The sequence below is a fragment of the Rhinolophus sinicus genome, linkage group LG11 (assembly GCF_036562045.2).
Source record: "Rhinolophus sinicus isolate RSC01 linkage group LG11, ASM3656204v1, whole genome shotgun sequence".
NCBI classification, from domain to species: Eukaryota; Metazoa; Chordata; class Mammalia; order Chiroptera; family Rhinolophidae; genus Rhinolophus; species Rhinolophus sinicus.
The window spans coordinates 18,001,336-18,025,123 of NC_133760.1; the positions used below are offsets into that span (position 1 = coordinate 18,001,336).

At 46.5% G+C, this 23,788-nt stretch overlaps 1 protein-coding gene across 1 annotated transcript in view; it reads left to right on the forward strand.

The window, feature by feature from the left end:
- Nucleotides 1-1,277: 1,277 nt before the first annotated feature.
- KLHDC4 (kelch domain containing 4) overlaps nt 1,278-23,788 on the forward strand; it is a 41,247-nt gene continuing 18,736 nt past the window's right edge. Inside the window, exons 1-5 of the mRNA XM_019742724.2 lie at nt 1,278-1,451; nt 3,586-3,677; nt 6,823-6,901; nt 7,515-7,613; nt 10,194-10,330. Of these exons, the coding sequence (XP_019598283.2) occupies nt 1,353-1,451; nt 3,586-3,677; nt 6,823-6,901; nt 7,515-7,613; nt 10,194-10,330 (506 nt within the window). The 5' untranslated portion in view covers nt 1,278-1,352. The remainder of the gene's footprint in view (nt 1,452-3,585; nt 3,678-6,822; nt 6,902-7,514; nt 7,614-10,193; nt 10,331-23,788) is intronic.

Sequence of the window (23,788 nt, forward strand, 5' to 3'; positions counted from 1 at the left end):
TAAAGGGATTAGGCATATTCTTAAAGTCATACTGCAGTAGAGGCGATGTAATGATTTCTGCAGGGCAATAGTAAGGATTTGCCATTTTGTAGCTCATTGCTGAAGACAATTATGTTTTGAGGCTGAGGAGCCAGGTTTCTTGTGAAATTCTGCAGCTCCATCTCAATTAGCTTCTTTTGTTTCTATCATCACATATTTTCTATTCTCTGACAAGCAGTACTGCATATAACGGCAGCTTGAATCCTATTCTACCTTTTCTTCCCATAGTTTCCCCAAATTTAATTTTCTTCTTAAAGAACTATGTTTCTAGACAAGTCTTGGAGTTGTTTGGAAAAGCATTCCTCCCTGGCTGTTCAGTGATTAGTAAATTGATTAGATCTAAGGTAATTTCTTTAAGGCTGAGTCCTGTGGCGGTTCACCCACAAAGTAGGAAACTAGATTGTTTCCTGATTTATGCTGTCCCTTTGCACAATGTGCTTGTGCTTGTCCTTAATTTGTCCTATTACCTTGATTAGAAGTCATCTTCTACGTACCAATCATTTTCACTCTGTCCAAACCACAGCATTCCAGGTCCCACATACAAATGGTTTTCCCATTTATTATTATGTTGAGTCAAGTACTAGAATACAGTTTCCTAGTGGGCTGTTTTAGTTTTCAGGCTTGGTAAACTAACTACCCTCTCAGGGTCATTAGCTCTGTTCTACCGATGAAGAAACACGTCCTCTAACACAGGACATTTGAGGAAAGTCACATAGAAAGCGAATGGCAGGACTGCATTTTCTTGTTGAGCACAATATCCTCAGCACCTAACGGTACTGGCACTTAGGCGGGAGAAGGGATTGCTTTTACTTAGGGTCTGCAAATCCTTTTCAGTGGAGGAACGTTTTTCTGGGTGGAGCCACAGCAATCATTTTATTCCCAAAAGGATCCAAAGTAGGAAAATGGGGCTCCCTTGCAGAGTCACCCAGTTGGGTCAGTCTACACAGGGCTAAGCAATTTGCTTAAACACAAGAAATACCGAAGTCAACCTTCAGGCCCAGACTGGGCAGCTGGGGAAACGACAGGTGGCGCGTCCCCCGGAAAAACTGAGAACAGAGGGAGTTGACCGGCGGGGAAGACGCGGGGCGGAGGGGACCGGGCGCGTGTTGGCCACTTCCCGGCGGACGCCAGTCAGAGCAAGAGGACCCCATGGCCCTTTCCAAAGACTCGAATGAAAACAGCCGGGAGCCAGGACCCGTTCGCTCCGGAAGTGACGCTCCTCCACTCGCTGGTCCCCGCAAACGTACTTCCCGCGCGCCGCGCTCGGCTTTCCATCTCCCCAGGTGTCTGGGCACCTACTCGGACCCGGCGCGATGGGCAAGAAGGGCAAGAAAGAGAAGAAGGGCCGCGGGGCGGAGAAGACGGCTGCCAAGATGGAGAAGAAGGTGTCCAAGCGCTCGCGGAAGGAGGAGGTGAGCGTGGCCTGGCGGGTCGGGCCGCGATGCGCGTGTCGTCTGGTGCGCGAGCTGCCCCGCTCCTCGCTGCTGGCCTCCTGCGTCCCGTGTCAGCCGCGTTGCCGGGGTTCGCTCTGCCGGGTGTCCGAGGGGCTGGGAGTTACGTGTAGGAGGAGCCGGGGGTGAGCGGGAGCGCCTCTGCAAGGGGCGTGATCTGGGGGGCAAGGGCTTAACTTCTGAGCCTCACTCCTCTTTAAAAGAGGGTAAATATTCCCACTGCGACCCTGCGCAGTGAGCGTCCGTGGAGTAAGCGGAGCTCTGAGGCATTCTGCAACAGTTGATGGTAACCACCACACGCTTCTTTCTCTTCCAGCCCCACTTCCCCTCTCCCTCTTTCTTCTTCTCTCTCTCAGCAGGGTTTGCAAATGGAACAGGCTGAACCTAAGAGTGAAGCGTTCTGCTTTCTCTTGACTCTTGTTTACCGGCTCCCTAACCTGGGGCAGTTTATAATGGTTAATGAGTGCTGTGTGCTGTCTGGGCTTTAATCCTCACAACCAAGTGCATTGGGTAGCTTTGGCCTCCCCATCAGACAGGAAATCAGCAGCTGACAGATTACACAGCTCAGGGTCACACAACTGGAAAGTGGCAAGAAGTGGGAGAGGTGAGAGTGGAAGTGGGTTGCCTGAAGGCAGAGCCTGTGCCCCTAATGAGTGGAGCATCTAAGCCTGCTCCCAATGAGAGAGACCGGTGGAAACGCCTATCCTCATGTGACTCGGGTTAAAGGCATAATGGTGGGCTTTAGTGCCAGCTTGTACCAGGCATTAGGGACGTGGTGGTCAACAGGACAGCCCATTCGGTAACTAATTACCCACATAGAAGTAGCAGGATCATGGATGCTTCCATTGACTGCTATGAGGGTGAAAATTGGCAGAGTCGCTTTTGTTAATGTCTAGAAAAGTGGACGCTACAACCTACCAGTTACATGCCTAAAGGTTTACCTTGGAAAAATTCTCCCCAGCTACACAAAGATAGGTACAGGAATGGCCATAGTATTATTGTTTATGAAAACAGAAAATTGCAGTTGGCCCAGATGTTCATTCATCAGCGGGAGGGGTGGAGAAGCTGTGATGGAGTGGTAGCTCCATCAGTAACAGTGGCTACTTCGGGGAGGTGAACGTGGTACACGCCCGAGAAGGGCAGGGGCGGGGGTGGTACTGGTGGCTGTTTAGGCCAGGGAGTGTGGTGTTCTGATGAAAGGAACTGAGAGAAGCCAGTGCAGCATGGAGTGAGGAGGTAGGATGGGAGATGAGGCTGGAGAGGAAGAGTAGTCTGTAGGTATAGGAAGGACACGTAACTTACCTTCAGTGTGGAACGTGGAGGGCTGTATGTGGGTGTGTATATGTGTGTGCATGGGGAGGTAAGGAGGCAAGGGGGGGCATATCCCAGGTCTCAGCATGAGCAGGGTGGGGGTAGTGAGCTTTCAAGAAGAGAATAAGCATAGAAAGGGACTTTCCCATGATGCACAGGTTGTGCATCGCCTTGTGGGGACCCAAGGGGGAGGTTAATGCAGGGAAACAGCCACTGGACTGTGGGTAAGAAGACCAGGATCCAGTGCCACCCACCTGGGCAGGTAAATCTTAAATCTGTGTCTGCACTTGTAAAAATAGAGACTCTTACACAGTGGCTGCAGCCCATAGTTGCTAAGCCCCCACATGCAGGTTCTGTTCTAAGCAGATTGACAAGTCTTGCTTGCTTGGAGCTCTTATTGTTTTGGTGGGAGGGAGGTAGAAACAGAAAATAAATGAGCAAGAATTCTTATTATCAGACACTGCTATGCAGACAGCAAAGCAGGCTGGTGGGGTGGCCCAGGCTTGGTTTGCCGAGAGGTGGGTGAACGTGCCAGCAAGAAGTCAGGATGGGCTTGTCTAAGTGAAAGGCCATTCGGGCCGAGTGTGAGGGTTTGGAATGAGATGATACACACAGAGTGCATGCGTCCACACTTCCAAGAAGATTCCCTCTGAGGTCAAGCTCTGAGTGTTTTTGCATATGTCAAATTCTGTGTCTATGGCGAGTGGGAAAGCTGACCCAGGCTTTTGAGCCCATAGTAGGAGTTAAGAAAACATCTCACATGTGACTGCTTGTCTGCTTTTAGGAAGACCTTGAAGCTCTCATAGCCCATTTCCAGACACTAGATGCCAAAAAGACTCAGATTGTGGAAACACCCTGCTCTCCACCTTCACCAAGGTGAGCAAGACTCTTCATTATAGCTTCTGACAGTTTTCTTGTGTAAATTGGAAAACCGCTTTAAATAGGCAACATGTTTTCATAAATAACCAGGCACTTGGGACATTTGCATCATTAAAAGCTCTTCCGTTGATCAGCGCCCACAAAACATTTTTTTCACTTTTCTTCTGAATAATGGGCAATTGGCTGGTCAGCTCTTTTGTCATGCAGAAACATGGAGATGGGGTCTCAGCACAGCTGATCATCTGGGAAATTGTGCCTGGTTTGAAAGCTCCCTGACTGGTAACAATTTGTGGAGTAAGTGTTGTTCCACTTTGGTTCTGTGGTTCTTAGGTTGTTTTAAAAGTGCCTATCACAGGTAGAAATCTTGAAATCACAATAGCTTTTAGCTGTGTTTGTTTATAATGTTTTTACATTCTTATGAAAAATGTTATTAAATATAAATTGTGTAGAAGGCATTTTAAATGAATTTGTAAATTATGTGAAAACTCCAAGGCGTTTTTGTAGGATTTCAAACACTTGTGGGATAAACTGAAATGAGCAGGCTTTGGTTTTCATCTCCGTTCTTATTCCTCTGCATCAATTCTTCTGGTCTTTGAATTCCAGTTGTTTTATAATTTGAGTTAGGGCTCTGTAGTTCTCATATTTGCTATGCTAACAGAGCAGAGGCAAGACACCAAATGCACTGAGTTAGGAACCTAAAAAAGGCTGAGTGAGTCTAAGAGATAAATACCATGTCCTTCAGAGTAGAGGAAACGTGTTAACTTCACAAGCATCTGGGACTGTTTGGTTGAGAAGTGATGTGCTTTGTTTCCCTCAGGATGAGATTAGTCTCCCTAGAGCTGTCCTCAGCCTGAATGGAGGCCTGGGGTCCAGCATTTCAGGAAGGGTGGCAGTTACAGTGCTTCAGGAGGTGCAGGTGATGGCTCTGGGACCTGAACTCCAGTGACCTGGGACCCGGAATTTAATCACACCTGTTCAGAGGGGTGTGTGTGTGTGTGTGTGTGTGTGTGCAACATGATTATCCCCCCCCACCCCGGGCCAAATGAGCTGACAGCAGCTTTCCAGCAGCTCCCAAAATTGGAGGGCCTTCCTGTTCTTCATTTAATCAATTCTGTTAGGAGTCTGGTTTTATTTTCCCCTATACTCGGCGTGTTACCGTTGGAGCCAAACATAAGTTCCACATGCAGTAGATCAGTAGATGTGCTTTTTCATTTGACTGGTTGACGCAGACAAGTCCTTGAGCTCTTTAAGGCTTCATCTGTACAGCGCCCCTTAGAGAAGCCACTTGTGGATTATTTTTGGATGACATTTTAGAACTTTTCCTAACGTAACCCCAAAAGCCAGGTTTCATGTCAGGATATAATTTGCAACCTTGACGATTCCCTGGGTCAACTGGGAATGCTTGCTGACAGAAGGGAGCAGTTGATGGAACTGAGATATAAAGAGATTAAGACATTTTGGTTGGCCATCTTAGTAACATCTCACCTCCTACCTCCCCATCATCTTGTGGGAACAAAACCATGAAAATTACCAACTTTTGTAAGAGTAGATCTCCTCTACTCAGATGTAATTTAATGGGGAAATAAGGACAGGGCTGTCAGTTGCGTCAGGGTGCCTGTGTGTCTGTGACCTGGAGAAGGTGGGCATGGACGGCAGTCACGCTTTGGCGCCCTGGGCCTAAATTGAATTGTTTCCCAAGTTGTGTTTGTTACTTTTCCACAGCAAATAAGTGAGAACACGATTTGTGGTCAGAGAACTATGGGAAACACTGGCTTCCTTTTTTTTGAAAAATTTTTTTTCTGTGATAAAAATATATAACAGAATTTTTTTATCTTAACCATTTTTAACTGGACAGTTCCATGGGATGACTTACTTTCACAATACTGTGCAACTATTACCGCCATCTAGTTCCCAACATTTTTCATCACCCCAAATAGGAACTCGATACCCACTAAGCAGTCGCTCTCCAGTCCCCCTCCCCACAGCCCCTGCTGACCTCTGCTCTCTCTCCCTCTGATTTGCCTCTTCTAGCTATTTCATGGAAGTGGAGACATACAGTGTCTGACCTTGTCCACTTAGCATAACGTCCTCAGGGTTCTTGCACATTGGAGTATGTGTCCGAACTTCATACCTTTTAAAATTGAACAGTAGTCCGTGGATGGATGGACCACATTTTGTTTATCTGTTCATCTGTTCATGGGCCTGTGGATTGTTTCCACTTTGCGGCTGCTGCGAATAATGCTGTAATGAGCTTTGCCGTACAGGTATCTATTTGAGTCCCTGTTGTCAATTTTCTCAGCTACGTACCTAGGCATGGAAAATTCTGTGTGTTTAACTTTTTGAGGAACCATGAGACTCTTTGCCTAGCAGCTGTGCTGTTTTAATACCCGGTTCTTGACTGCAGAATTTCTCAGCCTATAAAATGTTTCTGTGTACAATACATCCCCAAGAGAAAGGGAGCTTTCCGCTTTCCCAAACTTAGTCGACCTTGAAACCTCTTTTGCTGTTGAGTAGCTTCCTTTGGAGTTAGTGTATGGAACACACCTTGGGGAATACCACTGGAGGGGATTTTTGAAGGAAGGGCATTTTCCAGTGACTGACCTTCCCCGTCACCACAGCTTTCATTACTTTCCACTGAAATGGTGAGGCTGTACGTATAATTTCCTTACAGCCATTCTTTTGTCCTCTTGTGTGAAATAAGTAGAAAGTGATTTGCATTTTTTTCTAGAGGGAAGTTGTCTGGGATGTCGATTGAAATGCTTAAATACTGGACTTTTTAGAGCAGTTTTGTTTGTGATTGAAGAGGACAGAACCTTAAAATAGGACAGTAGTATTGGACAATTGGGCACATAAGTAGGAGCGCCTAAACGTGTCACTTCCTGGTGATTTTTAGCCGGCTGCTGTGGGAGCAGCCCAAGTCCTGCCCACCGGGGACAGGGAGCCTGGGTACTAGTATCAGGGTCCAGACCGCTCTTAAGGGTGATGCCTTAGCTTCTGCTCTCAACCCCAGGCTCCTCTCTCACAGAAGTTTAGAGAAGCCTAGTTCCTGGTGGTAAAACACTCTGATGGAAGGGAAAACGGCGCTCAGATTGGGAACAAATGAATTGATTTTGTGTTGACCTACTGCTTTTATCTGTTGCAGGTTAAATGCCTCACTCTCCGCTCATCCTGAGAAAGATGAATTAATCCTTTTCGGAGGTGAATATTTCAATGGCCAAAAAGTAAAGTATATATTTTTTTCTTTTCCCCCCAAATTTCCATGGGTTTCATTGGGCGTAAGATTAATGTAAAACAATGATATCAAACACTCCCCTCCCGTATGTGCCCCTTGCTGAGCCGTCAGGACTGGTACGCGACGTTGTCCTTGACAAGCTATCAGCCGCCTTCAGTGACCTTTAGGGTCACTCCTCTTCCCACCTGCTTGAGGGTGACCAGCACCCTGCTCGTTCGGGTTCATTGTTCATGCTCTTCTTCCTCACGATGGGTTTCCAAAGTTGTTTTGAGTAGAAAAAGTACGGATCCATTATACAGCTAATTTTCACTTTCACTTGTAAGCAGGCTAGAAAGACCTAGGTTTCAGAGTTGTATATTAAACAGTTAACAAAAGCGTAAGTTCGCCGCCTGCTTTGCATGGTGGACAGATGGTTTTTTTCTTTGTCATTATCCCAAAGGATCCAGGGGACCAGCCACACCCGTCCTGCATTGATAGGATTTGCATTGCTTTAGGAAACATGTTTTCCAGGGAAGGCTAGCGATTGAGATCCTTCTTTCTACTGACCGTCGCTTGCATGGAAGTATCATTCATGACAGTAAAGTTCCTCTTCCTTTCTGCAGACGTTTTTATATAACGAACTCTATACCTACAACATCAGGAAGGATGCCTGGGCCAAGGTCGAAATCCCGAATCCACCCCCACGGCGCTGTGCTCACCAGGTATGTGTGGGTACTGACCCCCCAGCCTTCTCTCTGTTCCTGTTGGGGCTTTGCTTCCAGGATTGTCTTAGAGACTTTTCGAGGTGGTAAATACTAGGGCGCCTGGTACTGAGAAGCCTCACACGTGGTCCTCACTGTGCTGTTTTCTAACTTGGACTTGTTCCTGAGCTTCTTTGCACGTCAGTGCCTTCATCTTCCAGGGGGTGTGACGACCGTATGAAATAATCCAGGTGAAAATGCCCTGGGTGGTGTCTGGCATGTAGCAGTCAGCACGTCGCTCCTTCTCCATGCGAATAAGAGCCTCGCATAGGCCCACGGTCTGGTGACTAGGGCGATGAGAAAGAGAAAACAGTATGCAGAGACACGCGTGAATGGTGCACGGAAGATCATTACTGTAGCGCGGATGAGCTGTAACCGGGGATAATGAAGCAGTTGCACGGAATCAGCATGTTGTTGGCTAGTTTCTGCTTGAGGAGCGCTCTGGCAGAGCTATTAACCTATCAGGGAAGGAGGCCTGTTTCAGTCCCTGGAAGCTCCGTCAGGAGAGGCACTGGTCGTCTGGTTCATTGTCATAACCCAGTACTTGGAACAGTGTCGGGGCTCAAAACACAGTTTGAATGAGTGGTACCTCTCCAGGCTGGAGAAAGGTCACTGTGTGCGCCGCTGTGGTGTGAATAAAACATCTCCGTGCTGCTCGTGTTTCTGATCCTGTGCTCTGAAGTAGCCTGCTGATCTGAAACAGGCTGAGAGGAGGACCCGCTGGCCCCAGCTGCACGGATGGCTTGTGCTCATGAAGGCTCGCAAGCGTTTGGACTGGCTTATCTTCTGGAAAAGAGGAATCCTCTTGCTTTCAGGTTTAAAAATTAGATCTTAGTAAGCTTGGATTTTAATAAAGAAATGGGTCTTGATAAGTTTGAGTCCATTCACCAGAGCCCACTCCAGTTCTCAAGAGTGAGTAATCTGCCCCAGGCTCCTGAGCTCGGGACAAAGTCCTTCTCAGACACGCAGTTTACAGGTCAGCGAACCACAAAACTGGCCACATCATGACTGTCTTTGAAACAGTGCCGTCCATCAGGTGGCACATCGTTGAATATTCTCAAGGGAGGAGGGCTCTGTCGGCCACTGGCCAGCCAGGGGGCTGTGTGGCTCTGGTGGGTCTAGGCTGTCGTGGGTGGTTCCAGTGTGGCCTCTGCGTCCTGGGCCTCCAGCAAAACCACAGAGGGCAGGCCCTGAAAGGAGAGTGGACAGGAAAGACATTCTCAGGTGAGGTGAGGGCTTAGCATTTGCGTGTTTGGGTGAGATGGAGGCCAACCTGGAGTTCTGGGGGAGGCGTTCCAGTTTTATGTGTGTTACCTTTTAGTCTTTGCTTCAACCTTCTACAAACAATCCAACCCAAAGCTCAAAAGCCCTAGATTAGATCGTGTATGAATTGCCTTTAAAATTCTCTCAATCTGTGTTTCTTGTATTTGCATCTATAAAGGTTATTTTAGGTGACATTGGATCCACTCTTATCTTGGCTATCTGAAATACATTCCCTTACACGGTGTTTTCCTTTTCTGGGAAGGCTTTCTTAATCACGTTTGACTTGTTTTTCTCCTCTTGTGAAGGATCTAGCATGGCGATCTCCAGTCTAGAGTCTGGAATGTTGCCCTCGCCCCGTGGAGCTGGAGCTTTCAGTGGGGTGATGGGAAACTCAACTAGGTGGTCACTGGAGAAACACCCAGAGACGTGGGCAACATGTGTTTTGCTGATACTGATGCAGGGTCTTGGATGTTGGGTGTTCTCGCTTTATTTTCATTGAGTTAGTGAGTAACCTTGGGAGTGAGAAATGTAATTCTGCTCATGGGATGTGAGCCCTGGAGTTCCTGTTCTCAGCTGCTTCCCCCACTCAGGCAGGCACATTGGTTCATGGGATGTGCCCGTGGGCCGCTTGTTCCGGGAGTGCTTCGATGTTCTGCTACGCCCAGTAATACACTTCGAAATATGCACATCTGATGTGGCATGATGCCAGGTTAGTGTGGCTTACGTGCTGTTCTCCCCTCTCCTGTGCGACAGCCTCCTGCGTGTGTGGGCCAAAGGACATTGTCTTCACTGCTTCTCTGTGCCTTCCTATTATGCTTAAATCTTGTAAAAATAAATGTTAATGATGTGACATAAACATTATACATCACACATGTTTCATTCGTGAGTGCCAGTGCTTAATAGCTAGGAAAGGGATTAATGAGGGCAGGTAAACAGCTTTATTATAGATATTTAATAAAAAATACTGTCAGTTTGTGTTATGACTGTTGTTAACTTTTGGTATAATTGTGTTCATTTTAATGAGATATGGGGTCTAAATATAAGGAGATGCTAATTTTACAACCTAGGAATGCATGAAAGTTTATTAGGTTTTTGACTTGGGAGGATTTGTTGATGGGGGATTTTTCCAGAGTTTTCCCCTTAAAGTCTGGAGTGTGGGTGCTGGCCGAGACTACCGTGGGCCGTGCTGTGCTGGGCCGTGCAGGTGCTGGTCCCCACCCGTGGAGCCAGCCGCGAGCTGTTCAGCTGTGCCCTGACCTGTTACCTTTCTTTTCACAGGCTGTGGTGGTGCCTCAGTGCGGCGGGCAGCTATGGATCTTTGGGGGAGAGTTTGCTTCTCCCAATGGAGAGCAGTTTTACCACTACAAGGATCTCTGGGTCCTGCATTTGGCCACCAAAACCTGGGAGCAAGTCAGGTAAGGCGCTGGGTGACAAGCCCGACCTCTGGCGTGGCTCCTGTCCCGTGCCAGCATTCTGAGTTCACAGTGATGGGATCAGATCTCACAGAGTTCCAGGGCTCCAAGGAGCACGATTGCAGAGCCCAGAGAGACCAGCCTTGCTGGGAACTGCAGGAAGGGAAGAGCTGCCGTTTTCTCTGCACCCGTCACAGAGAAGCCCTGCGTGGCCACAGCTGCTTGATGCCTGGCTTTGGTGAAGGCGTTGCCAGAATTGCAGGGAGCAGCACTGAATCTGGGCTTATATTCCTGCGCTTCCCTTGGCCATATCTACATTGATCATATTGCAGTACAGTTGGGCATCTGTGTATCTCCTTAGAGGCAGCTCTGGGTTTCGGCTCGCTGGAATGGAGCTGTGGTGTTTACTAAAAGGGGGTGCTCTTTCTAGGTCTAACTGATGTAGAAACAGTGGGGCTGATAAGAGGAAGGACAGGCAATGTCTTTCTATTGCTCTTCAATAAACTAGGCTCAGCCATCATTGGAGGCTGACTTCTGCATCTGTCAGTGACATTGGTATGTGGTTGTCACATTTCTGTTGTACTTCACCAGTGGTGTCAGCGGTTAGAGATGCACACTTGACTGTGGAGAGACAGAGTGGAACTAATGTCTGCATATAAATTATTTACGAGAAGAAACCTAGGAATGTGACAGATTGAAAGTAGAGTTATGTGGCTTCATTCTTCTGGGGTGCGCATGCCCGATTGCTGGGCTGTGTGTGCCATGTTGCAGGGTGCCTTCGTCCACTGCTGAAGCAGCAAAGTAGGGTTTCCTCGCCTCGGTGGACCAGGTGGCTGCATTGCGGAATTCAGTAGTGGTGCAAAATGTTTTCAGGTCCTGGGACTTCCATCGGAGGGGAGCCTCCCTCCCAGGAGGGTGTGCTAGGTTGTTTGGTGATGAGCCCCTTAGGAGATCGCAGGGCCGTGGAGGCCTGATCTGCTGGCTTCAGGCCTGGAAGGGAACTAATGACGTAAAGAGTCCATGGTGCAAGTGGAAAGTGTAAGTAGATTGGCTGACCTGCTGGAAAAGGACTCAGTAGCCATCTGAATGGAATTGGAACCAGGAGAGCCTTGGTGTGTACGTCCCAGATTACGGACTTAATTCTCCTTTCTCTCACCTGCTCTGGGAAAGCTTCACTATCTTGGTAGGCACAACAGTCAAGAACTTATTTTCATATTAAAATTGATTTCATTGTGTATATGTTGAAACTTAAGTCATTTTCCCCTTAATTTAAAAAGCATTTAGGCCTAGAGCCATAGAATCTGTTGTCTTGCTTTGTTTCCATTTTTTTGAAACCCAGTTTTATTTATTTGCTCATTTGTTCATTGTTGGTGAATTGATTCTTGATATTTTCATCAGCTTTGGTAGCTTTGTCCATAATTTACGGGTGAGGGAACAGTAAACCTCTCCATGAAAGAGTATGTACCAGTCTGATAGCTCCTCAGCAGGGCCTGGGGTTGACAATAGCACTTCTGTGGGGTGTTCCTGCAGTGACAGTCTAAGCTCGTCTGTGACATGCATGTTTTCTCGTGGCCTTCCGACTTTTCGAGTTCTGTAACATGCATTGTGGGTGTTTGTTCCAAGGAAGCAGGGAGGCAGTATTGGTGCGTGGTCACTTTGCACAGCTAGCTGTGGCCGCTGTCCCCAAGACAGACACGGCCGCTCTCACCTCAGTGCGCGACTCGAGCTGCCTCCCGGTGCTGTCAGCTCAGTTATGCCTACGCAGTATTCGAGGTGTCTGTCCTAAATCAGAAATTGTCTGATTAATACATCTCTCACCATTTGAATACTTGCTTATTGTAATTAAAATGTGAGGTTTTGTTTTTTTCTAAAGGTACAGTGTAAAACCTGTTAAAAACTAATGTGAGGGGTGGCTGGTTAGCTCAGTTGGTTAGAGCACGACGCTCATAACCCCAGGGTGGCCGGTTCGATCCCCACATGGGCCACTGTGAGCTGCGCCCTCCAGAACTAGATTGAAACAACTTCTTGACTTGGAGCTGATGGGTCCTGGAAAAACACACTTAAAATAAATAAAAGTTAAAAAAATAAAAAAGAGCTTATGTGAAACAACAAAAATAAAATTCAGTTGCCATTCTTAACCCCTGTATTTTAGTTTAGGTAGAGTGGTGGGGCAGGAAAAAGGTTATGTGCTTTAGCTTTTGTCTAAATTGCAGTTTTTCAAGCCTTCCTTCTGGGTGATGGTCTCTTCTTCTTTATGGGTGAGATGAGCGGAGAGACTGACAGCATTGCTTTGAGCTGTTCCCTTCGGTGGCCAGGGTGCAATGGGTGCATTTCACCAGAACTCATGGTCTCTGAGGGTCATATGGGAGTGTCTGTCTGACTAGAAAGGTGCGGCCAATTGCGTACAGATCTGGAAATCTGGAGACGGACCATCTGTCCCCACCTCTGACTCTTATTTTGTTAGCCAGAAGTTTTTAAATGACTAGCTTAATTTCTGTTTCTGCAGCTCAGCAAACTTTAGTTACTGCTGCTTCACATATTTATGGTTATGAGATGTTTTAGGTTTGAGGCTTGCTCAGTTTTTAAGGTCCCTGATGGGATGTAGAAAATCATAAATGGGATACACGAGATATTTGATGACAGAGGTCCATTTCCCTGTCTTCGTTGTCTCCCGCCCTTACTCATCTTGGGCTCTGTGCTCCAGCCTTCCTAAAACGCTCGGTGCCTTGACCATCCTTGCAGTTGCAGCGCTTCCACCCACCCTGCCCCAGGTGTGTCTTGAAGACCGTTGAGGAGAGCGCACCCCCGGTGTAGCCCCTTCTCTGGCTGTTACAGTTGTCTGTCACCCATCATACCCGGGAAACAAGCGTATCTCGGGCAGGGCTTCTAAGTCAGTCACTACACCGGGAGCCACAAGAGATGGACAGATCTGACTGTACGAAGTGGTAAAGGTTTTGTATGGGAACTGATGCCACAAGGGCCGTGGAGAATAGTGACAGGTGGGGAGAAAGTGCTTGCAATGCAAAGTGAGACCATATTCAAAATAGAGGTCTTCTGTAAGGTAATAAGCAATGAGCGGCTTGATAGAAAACAGAGCAAAGGACATAAAGAGGCCAGTCACAAATGGCAGACCCCAAAAAGGAGTCCCATTCAATGTCGGCGAGGGTTAGGAAAACAAGGACTTGGCACTGGTCAGAATGTCAGCAGCATCTGCTGTTCCATCATCATTCAAAGGTGCGTGCCCTTTGACCCCGGATTCATTTCTAGGAATATACCTGAAAGAAATACTCTATTTACTATACCCTAAAGAAGCACTCTTCCAGCACACAGCATTCTCGTTTGGGTGCTGGATTTACTCTTTCAGGTACTTCCCAGTGTTCCAGGTACTAACAGACTTCAGGCTGGCTGCCCCATGGAATAAACAGTTTTTCTGGCCTTGTCTGAACCTGGAAGGGGCACCTTAAAGCTCAGTTAGGGTTTCCAAGCAGGAGTGGCTGGGAGATTTGTCAGCCCGGGGAGATGGCTCAGCGCTGAGACAATACCTCCGTGACTCTATTAGTGATTCTTAGACTTTTGTGCACCAAAGGCTGTTAAAATGCACATTCCTGCCCTAACCCCAAATACCAAGTCTGATTCATAGCAGCTTAAGATGGGTCTCAGGCATCTGCATTGTACATTAACCCCTCCCCATCCCCCTCAGCGGCTGTGATCCAGGTCGCCCTGCACCACACCTGGAGGCCTTGGTTACTGGTCCATCGACCTTGGTTACTGGTGGGTTTCATGCTGACGTTGAGCATTGTTTACTGAGCTGAAAATGTCTGCTGCCCTTTCAAGAAGTAAGAAACCTCATGTAAAATGCCTCTTAGATCCTTAGCAATTCAAGTCGTGTAAATACTGCTTTTGTAGTTCACGAATTATTCCAAAATGAAAGCATCGCCCAACTGTTGTTCAGCAGGCCTGTGCAGGCTTAATTGACATGGCTCAGTGTAACCGTGGAAAAGTGCAGGTAGACTGGTTATTAAAGTCGGTCTATTGATTCCAGGAGCTAGGATACAGCACGTGGGATTTGGACTTACAGCTGCTGCTGCTCATAATTGGACCTGGTTATTAGTACACTGACGTAATGGCCATTACTGAGAGGACTATTGCTGGTAGTTTATCCTCTGTAATTTTTCCTTATTGATCTAAAAGAAAAGGTAAGGAGAGTCAGCCAAAATAAAATGACGACTGATTGTCCATTTCTGGGGACTATTCGCTGAGCCTGGGAGAATCCACGTGATACGGGGCTCAAATCACTTAAAAAATACAGGGAGAGTTTACTATGAACTGAAATTATTTTGTTACCATGATTTGGCCTGGCACTCTGCATCCGTATTTTACTATTATTTTTCACTCCCTTGGAGGTAGTTCTACAGTCGGGGAAACTGAGAGTGAGAAAGATTACGTATTGGTCAAGGCCATCAGAGGCCGAGTTAAATCAGCATCTGTCATTTGTCCCTTTCTTGGCCTTTAAACAGGTTTTTCTTGTGGCAGGGCAGGATGTATTTCCTCTTGCTAGCTGGTGACTTTCGATTTGTATGATACATGTTTTTTCAATGCTGATATTCTGATTCGAGTTAGGTTTCTGATACAGCAAGTGTGTCCAGTCCATCCTTATGTGGGCTGGTCTGAAGAAACAAGAGCAAGAAAAGGTGGGGCTGTCCCTGAGTAGTTAGAAAGGACTGTCGTTCTGAGGTCAGGTGGTGCAAGCGCACGTCAGGTCACTGAATGGGCGTCCTGACTGAGCGCTCCCTGCGAGGTCCTGTGTTTAGCAGCTGAGTGTGGAGACGAGCACAGGCTCTGAGTCCCAGCCTCCTGGTGCCGTGTCCTGCCAGTGGAAGCTGAGTGACCTGAGCCGGTCCTACTAGCACCCCAGCACCCTGAGTGGTGTCTAGTGCCTGTGTGGGGGCACATAACAGGGACCAAATGCAGCCATCAGCACCCAGGCAGCACCCTGCAGCCGCTGTCCGCTCCGAGGACAGCCTCTTCAGATGCTGCTGATGGCCTCAAAGGGACCGAATACCAGTTTGGTTTTTGTAAAAGTGCTTTTTTTTTTTTTTTAAAGTAAACTTTAACAAAGTAAAATATATTAAAAAGAAAAATGCACAGTCACGTGCAGCTTAATGAATCGGACAGAGTAAACACACACGTGTGCTCCGGTGCGGGAGGCAGCTGTGAGCATCCCGGAAGCCCCGGGTGCCCCTCTCAGGCCCCCCCCGTGCCTGCCTCCACGCAGGTTAGGTCTGCTTGGTTTGGACATCGTCTGAGTGGACTCTTACAAAATGTACTCTGGTGGCTGGCTGTTTTCACTGAGCACTATTTTTGTGAGATTCACCTGTGTTGCATGTGGTACTAGTTCGTTTTGGTGCTATACAGTATCCCTTCATAGAAACATGTCACTGTGTTTGACTGGTGGTGGGCATTGGGAAGTGACCAGTTTCCGGTCATTACAAATGGTGCTGCTGTCAACATTCTTGTATGCATCTTATGATGAACGTATATACGCGTTTCAGTTAAGTATATGTCTAAGATTAGAGTAAGGTGATGGGGGCACAGGCTTACCTGCGTTCAGCTGTTAGCCCTGGCCAAACGTTTCTCACCCTGTGCTGCTGGTTTACAAACCCACGAGCTGGGCAGGAGCTGCTCCATCCAGGCCAGTGCATGGCATTTTCAGTCTCTCTTGGTTTTACCATTCTGGTGGTGTTTCCTTAGCACATTTGACAAGAAATGGGCACTTAGTAATACCGGGGGTGCCAAAAAGATGGATACAAGTGGACACTTTGGTCAACGTTGCTCAAGCAGTAGTTCGCCGTAATCAGAAATGTCTGGACGCTGATGGTAACCACTTTGAGCACCTCTTGTAATTGCAGAAGTCAAATGTGACTTGCATTCATCTTTTGTTATCGGTGTATATTGAGTATTACAATTTTAATAGTTTTTTCCTTTCTTAAAACGTGTATACCTTGTTTTGGCACCCTCTGTATTTTATTGTCTTCATTTATGCACATTCTGCATTCTAGAAACATTTCCTTGACATCATCATGGTTTGAAAATGAGAGGAAAAATCCTAGGGTTACTAACGTCACGAAGACCAAAGCTTAAATGAAATGTCAGCATCGGCCCCCTCGTTTTACATTGCACGTGTATGACCAGCTTTAGAAGCTATTTTGACATTCCCTTCAGTCTCTATCTTCAGTGGGAGGTGCCTGCAACCCTGCCTTGATTAAAAAAAAAGGGGTGTGGGGGGCCCTTATTTGGCAACATAGATTCTGTATACTGATTGTTTTTATTTTTATAAAATATATTCGTGCAATTGTCTCCCCTTCCCCGACTGCATTTCCTCCAGGAAGCAGGGAAGGGAAGTGTGTGGGTGTGTGTTAAGTGTGTGTGCACCTGTGTGACTTTGAGGGAAGTTAGACACCAAAACGGCTCAGCATCCGCGCGCCTGCTGTGTCACTCACAGTGCAGAAGCTTTTACCGTGTCTCACAGTGGAGGGCCTGCAGCGGGCCTGGGGAGAGGAAATGGATTTAAAGAATTACCTTTTCCCTCCCCTTTAAACAAATGAGTGGCTGATAATTGAAGGTCTGTCGGTGATTATCAGCAAAAGCAACCCTGAAACAGTGAGACACTGGACTGGCTGGTGTCTTCGCTTGCTCAGGCTGTTATAACAATACCATAGACCAGGGGGCTTAAACAACAGACATTGGAATTGATTTCTCCCAGTTCTAGAGGCTCGAAGTCTAAAATTAAGGCGCGGGTAGATTCGGTGTCTGGGGAGGGCCTTGTTTCCTGGTTCATAGACGCCATTGTTTTGCTGTGTCCTCACATGGCTTGTCCTTGCTCATGGAGAGAAGTCTCTCTTCTCATGTTGTAAAGGCACTGGGCCCCTTGTCAGCGTCCGCTGCAGCGTCTCCTGCTGTCCTCGGAGCCCGGCCAGAGTGCACCCCTGTGGTCACAGTGACCGAGGTCGTGTGTGCTGAAGGGCAGCGGCCTGGTGCAGGGCGCCCCCTACTGCGCGTAGAAGAGAATGGGCCGGTGGTCTTGGGTCCATCACAGGATTGACTGAAGGTGAGCACGGATTCCACGTCCATCCATGTGGAGATAATACCCAAGGCCGTACTGGTGCAAGTCCTCACGTTCATCCTCTGCCCAAAACACATGGTGGGCCGAAGCATCAAGAGGCACGTGGGAGATCTGGGCAGCGTGACTGCTGGAAACGATGGTGTGGTTAAAGTGTCTACTGAAGATTCGGGGTCACACTCTCAGGCGGCCGTTCCATCATTGGACACGTAATGGTGCTCCATGAACAACCAGATGACGTGGGCAAAGGTGGAAATGACAAAAGTGAAAAGATGGGAAACGCTGGAGGTCATTTGCCTTATGCAATTGAGATCGCCCAGTAAACATTCCCTGGGACGAGGTCTGAGTCCTAATAACTCATCTGTTATCCTGCTAGTTGTAGAAATTTAACTTCATAAACATTAAACACTGGATTCTTAAAATAAATAAATAAATAAAAATCAAGGCACTGACCCCATCATGGGAGCACCACCCTCGTGACCTCATTTCAAACCCAATCACTCCTAAAAGCCCCACCTCCACATACCATCACATTGGGGGGTAGGGCTTCAATATATGAATTTTGGGGAGGACACAGACATTCAGCCCATGACAGCTAGCACCTGGTGTTTGCAAATGATCTTTCCTCCGACAAAGGTGCTTGTATCAGCGAGGGCCTAATCAGCGAGGGCCTAATCAGGAAGGCACGAAGGGGAACGGGCTCACCTGTGATGGAGAACGCCAAGCCAGCAGGGACAGCGAGAAGCCGCATGGCACTGCTAGGCTGTGGGGGTGGGTGTCTGGAGCTGGAGGGATACCAGTGCTCCCGAGATGGCACTGAGACGAGGCGGGGGAGGGGCCGTGTCCGGTCCTTTCACTCTCTTCCCACTGGTGCCTGTCGCCCTGTGGGGGACTTCTCTGTGACAGCGAGCAGAGCCGGGAGCTGCAGGGCAGGAAGTGCGTGTGGAGCCGGAGTGCTCAGGCAGCTTTACCCCTCCTCCAATCATAGCAGGCCTGCCCTACCAGCTCTTCAGGTTGCCTGTTTGTTAGCGCTCGGTTAGGTCCGCCTGCCACACTTAAAAGCTAGCATTTCTACAGGCGAACCCCACATTCCTCCCTTATCCCTTGGAGGAGATGCAGTTGTGTAAGGGGAGAAGAGTTTGGCACCCTTTCTCCGTTTATTTCTAAAACCGGTGCCATCCCAGCTAGTCGTCTGTGACTCGTGAACCACAGAGGGAGGCCAGGCTACTTACAGAACTCAGCTATTTTCAGATGTTCACATGCCAAAAAAATTACCCTTTCAAAATGTATAATTTGATGGTTTTTAGCATAGTCACAGAGTGGTACAACCATCATTTCTAATTAAAGTTAGAGTGTTTCCATCACCCCAAAAAAGACTCCGTTCCCACTTCCACTCAGCCCCTCACCCCCGTTCCTCCTTGCCTCCAGTTCTTGGTAACCTCTAATCTGCTTTCTATCTCTGGATTGGCTTATTATAGCTTTTTCATATAACGAGAATCCTATAATGTTCTCTTGTGACTGACTTACACTTAGCATGTTTTTAAGGTTCATCCATTCTGCAGTATGTGTCAGAATTTAATTCCTTTTTTACGGCTGAATAATATTCCATTGTTTGGGTGTACCACATTTTGTTTATCCATTCAGTCATCGATGGACATTTGGGTTGTCTCCACTTTTCCTCTCTTGAGAGTAATGCTGCTATGAACATTTGTGTACAACTAATACATTTTTATATGTATCGAAGCACTTAGTAGATGAATAAAAATTGGTTCAGTGAAAAATAATATATATAAATGTATGAGTGTATGTGTGTGTGTGTGTGCACACTGGTTTCTCTTGATTTAGGAAAGGAGCCAACGTTTGGTCTTCAGCTAAATCCACTTAGTGTATGTATCTTAAAGCTAGGTCTGAGAAGAGCTGACATCCTAGGAAAGAAGAATCATTAGCAGAATGATTCAGAGTTACAGTCCTGTTGAGGGCAATGACAAGGTAGCTGAAATCAGACCTTGGCCCACAATTGTAAAGTATGTGCATCTTGGGGTGTGACACATGCATATGGAAATGGAAACACATGTGCTCTGCTCTCTGGCTTCTACAGTGAGCTCATTGGGCTCATGGGCTGAGGCTCTTTCAACTTCACAGTGAGGCAGGTTTTATTAACAGCCAGACAGCAACTGCGAGTGAAGCCAGGAACCCCTAGAAGTGGGAGGGGAAGCTTGTGTGGATGCCCTGCCCCTTCACTGCTGATTGACGATTGTGTTGATGTGCTTATGTGTAAGGGCAGGGGACGGGGGGAGGACCAACGCGTAGGAAGCAGGATTTGTAGGAAGGCAAAAGATGTGTGAAATTGAAGACTGTCATTAGGGTACGTGGTCATTTTTTTGGCCCATAGACTTCTTTAGTGTGAGAACTCTGACTTCATTGGGGATAGTTTAGTATCTTAATCAGTGGTTGAAAATACCAGTTCTGGGACCAGACTGCCTCGATTTAAATTGTGGCCCTGCCGCCATCCAGCTTAGTGTGTTTCTTGACTTCTAAGTCTTGATTTTTCTCATCTGTAAAATGGGATTAAAGGTAATATCTGCACCATGCAGTTGTGAGGAATAAATGCCCATAGCATAGAATACACACTCTGTTAGTGGTAGTTTTCTTAGTAATAGTTAAAATAAAAATAAAACCAGGACACATTTGATAGGCTGCCTGGATTCTAGAGACTGTTACTAGTTACTCCGTACGATGTGTGATAAAATCCCCTATACTTACTGAGTCCCAAATCCGTTGTTCGATTTAATACTTGGAAAAGTGGGACCAAATGCCAAAGTCACCCTGATTGAAAGGAAAAGGGAGTTGCTCTTGCGGACGGACGGCTCCTGCTTGGGCCACGTGTCACCATCCTTGGAGGAGGAGCCTTTCCTAGTCCTAGGATGAGCCCCTAGACTCAGTTCCCTGTTGGCTGGCCTGTGTGACCGTGACTCTCGGATTACAGGAGCGATTATCCCTTTGCTTAGTGAATGTTTCGGCGCTGTCTGTTACGGCATGGCACTATGGCTATAATTTTGTAAGGTGTAAACTTTGAGATACCTCAGGGAAGCATTTACATACTCAGTGCTTCACACTTTGTTTATGCCCTAAGCCCAGGGAGTTATTTGATGCTTGTGCATTCTCTATAAATGTCACCACAGTGGCCCACGAGTGACAACTCGCCCTGTTGGGATGGCGTTGTGCACGTGACTCAGAGGCACTGAAAGTACTCACTCCTACAACATTACACATGTATTTTTGTGCTGTGTATAGATGGGGCTGAGTACGGCATGGTAATTTTTTAAGACTCCATATTTAGGAGTGACAGCAGTTGAAAAGTGCCTGTTGGAGATTCAAATATAAATAGGCTTTTTTGGGTGGCTTTATTTTTCTAAAGGGGTATGTATAGTCTTTTCATAGAAAAAGTTTCCCGTTTTGGTTACAAAACACACTGGTACTTGACTACTGCCACAAAAAGTAAATCGAGTCCTTCGTGCCTGGCTCACTGGAGGACAAAACCCCCTTTGGATTAGTAGGCAGAAAGCCAACAGGAGGCTGGCGCATCTCAGCTACAGGGAGGCATTTAAAGATGACCCTTTGCTGACGCTGCTTCCTTAGGTCATTGGGCCTTTAGATTCATGGGTGCTGGACTAACACTGTAGCATCCTGGCTTGCTGTCTGTCCTGCGTAACTTTTTTTGAAGTGACTACACTAGTTTAGTTGTTAAATGAAAACTTGTTCCCCACATTGTACTTCTAAAGTGTTGCATTGGAAAACTTCTCAGCAGGGGAGTTTGCGTCTTGCCCAGCACAGGCGGTGTTTTCCTTCTCATCAGCTTCTCTTGTGCAGCTGTACTGTGTGGCCCGTCTCAGCACCAGCACAGAAGACATGGAGCCGTGTGGGTCATGGCAGCCTGTGGAGTGGGGCCGGCTCCGAGGAGAGCCCTGCCCCCACCACACCAGTGCCAGATGAGGCTATCGCCTGCCGACCTGCCGGTGGGGTTGTCATGGCGTACCCAGACTCTCCTTCTGAGTTTTGTCCCTTTGGTATTTTTATCATGATTTTGGATAAGAAAATATGCTTACTAAATTTGTGGGAGAGCAAATAAGTTGGTTGACAAATTCAGCATCCAAAATTATCCTTGTGGACCACATCTAGCAAGAAGTATTGAAGTGGGATAAATTTCCCTTGTAGATTGCATATAAATATAGGATTAAGATGTGACAAAAAAGAAAAAGGCTGCCTTTGCTCGCAGAAGAGAGGGATTTAGGAACTGTAATCCAGGTAGGCAACATATGATGAGGCGACCCAGAGGCCAGTGCTTAATGGTCGATGCACAGGCTGTGGAGTCCAGGAACAGGCATTGATGACTTTTGGCTAACTTTCCGTGGATGAGCACAGTAGTCATTTTGAGTGACACATTAAAAGGGACATTAATAAACTGAGGGCATTAGGGGAGAGAGACCAGTATGATTAAGCATTTGAAGAAAGGTGAGAAGAATGGAATTTGGTCTGGATTGGAATAAGGGAAGACCCTGGGGGGTAAGGGGGTCTCAGTGATGTGTGATGAATTGTTCATCTGAAATTTGCTGAAGGGGAGATATTTGGATTGGGCAGCTCAAGCTTCCTGTTCACTATGAGATTTTGCGTGCTGATATATTATTCAGAGCACCTGGCTTGGGGGAAGTTTTATAGAATGATACATTGTGTAACTGTGGTTCAGGCTGTACCATCCTTTGCAGCCTGGAGTTGTTGAGGTCTTTGGGGGTGGTGGTGCTGCACATGATGGTGGGATTCTGTAGGTGGGAGAGAGAGCCAGGCCTAGAGAGCAATCAGTGCAACTGCAGTGAGCAGAGAGAGGTATGGGGAGGATGAGGGTTGGTGTGTGGGGGGCGTGATTCCTACGTAGGAAGAATCTGTGGAGTGTGCCTGGATGACCATGGTGGCTCTTTTTTGATCAGATTGGTTTTTTTTCTTATTGTTGAGTTTTAAGAGTTGTTTGCATGTTTTGCATAACAGTCGTTTGTTTACCAGAAGTGTCCTTTGCAAGTATTTTCTCCCAGGCTGTGGCTTCTCTTCTAATTTGTTTGATAGTATCTTTTGCAAAGCAGAAGATTTAAATTTTAATAAAAGTCCAGCTTTTCAGTTATTTTACATTTAGTTCTGTGATCCATTTTGAGTAAATTTTTGTGAGGGGTGTAAGGTCTGTGTCTAGGTTCATTTTTTTGCATGTGAATGCCCAGTTGGTCCAGCACTGTTTATTGCTCTTTTGTCCAAGATCAGGTGACTATATTTATGGGGATCTGTTTCTGTTCCATTGGTCTGTTTGTTTATTCTTTCCCCAACACCACACTGTCTTGATTACTGTAGCTTTATAGTAAGTCTTGAATTCAGGTAGCATTAGTCGTTCAACTTTGTTCTTCTTTCCTTTAATACTGTGTTGGCTATTTTGGGTCTTTTGCATCTCCATCTCCATATAAACTTTAGAATCAGTATGTTGGTATCCATAAACTAATTTGCTGGGATTTTGATTGGGATTACATTAAATTTATAGATCAAGTTGTGGAGAACTGACATTTTGGCGAGAGTGTTTTCCTATCCATGAACATAGAATGTCTCTCCATTTAGTTATTCTATCTAAGTATGTTATTTTTAGGGTGCTAAATACCATTGTAAATGGTGTTTTAATTTCAGATTTCGCTTGTTCATTATTAGTATGTAGAAAAACAGTTGACTTTTGTGTATTAATTTTGTTGCCTACAACTTTGTGAGTTTTCTTCTCAATTCTTTTGGATTTTCTACATAGATGATCTTGTCATTGGCAAACAAAGACAGTTTTATATCTTCCTTCACAATATGTGTAACTTTTTTCCCTGTTCTTGCCTTATCGCAATATGATGTTGAAAAGGAGTGGTGCAAGGGGATACCCTTGCCTTGTACCTGATCTTAGTGGGAAGGCTTTGAGTTTTTCATTATTTGGTGTGGTAGTAGCTGTAGGTTTAGATCTTTATCAAGTTTAGAAAGTTCCCCTCTATTCCTGGTTTACCGAGGGAGTTTTTATCATGAATGGGTATTAGCTTTGTCAAATGCTTTTTTTGCATCTATTGATGTGATTTTTCTTTTTCAGTCTGTTGTGATGAATTATAGTAATTGATTTTCGAATGTTGAACCATACTTGCATACCTGGTATAAATCCCACTTGGTCGCATTTTTATACTTTTTGGATTCAGTTTGTTAGCATTTTGTTGAGGATTTTTGCATCTGTGTTCATGAGAGATATTGGTCTGTAGTTTTTTCTTGTGATGGTTTTGGTTTAAGAG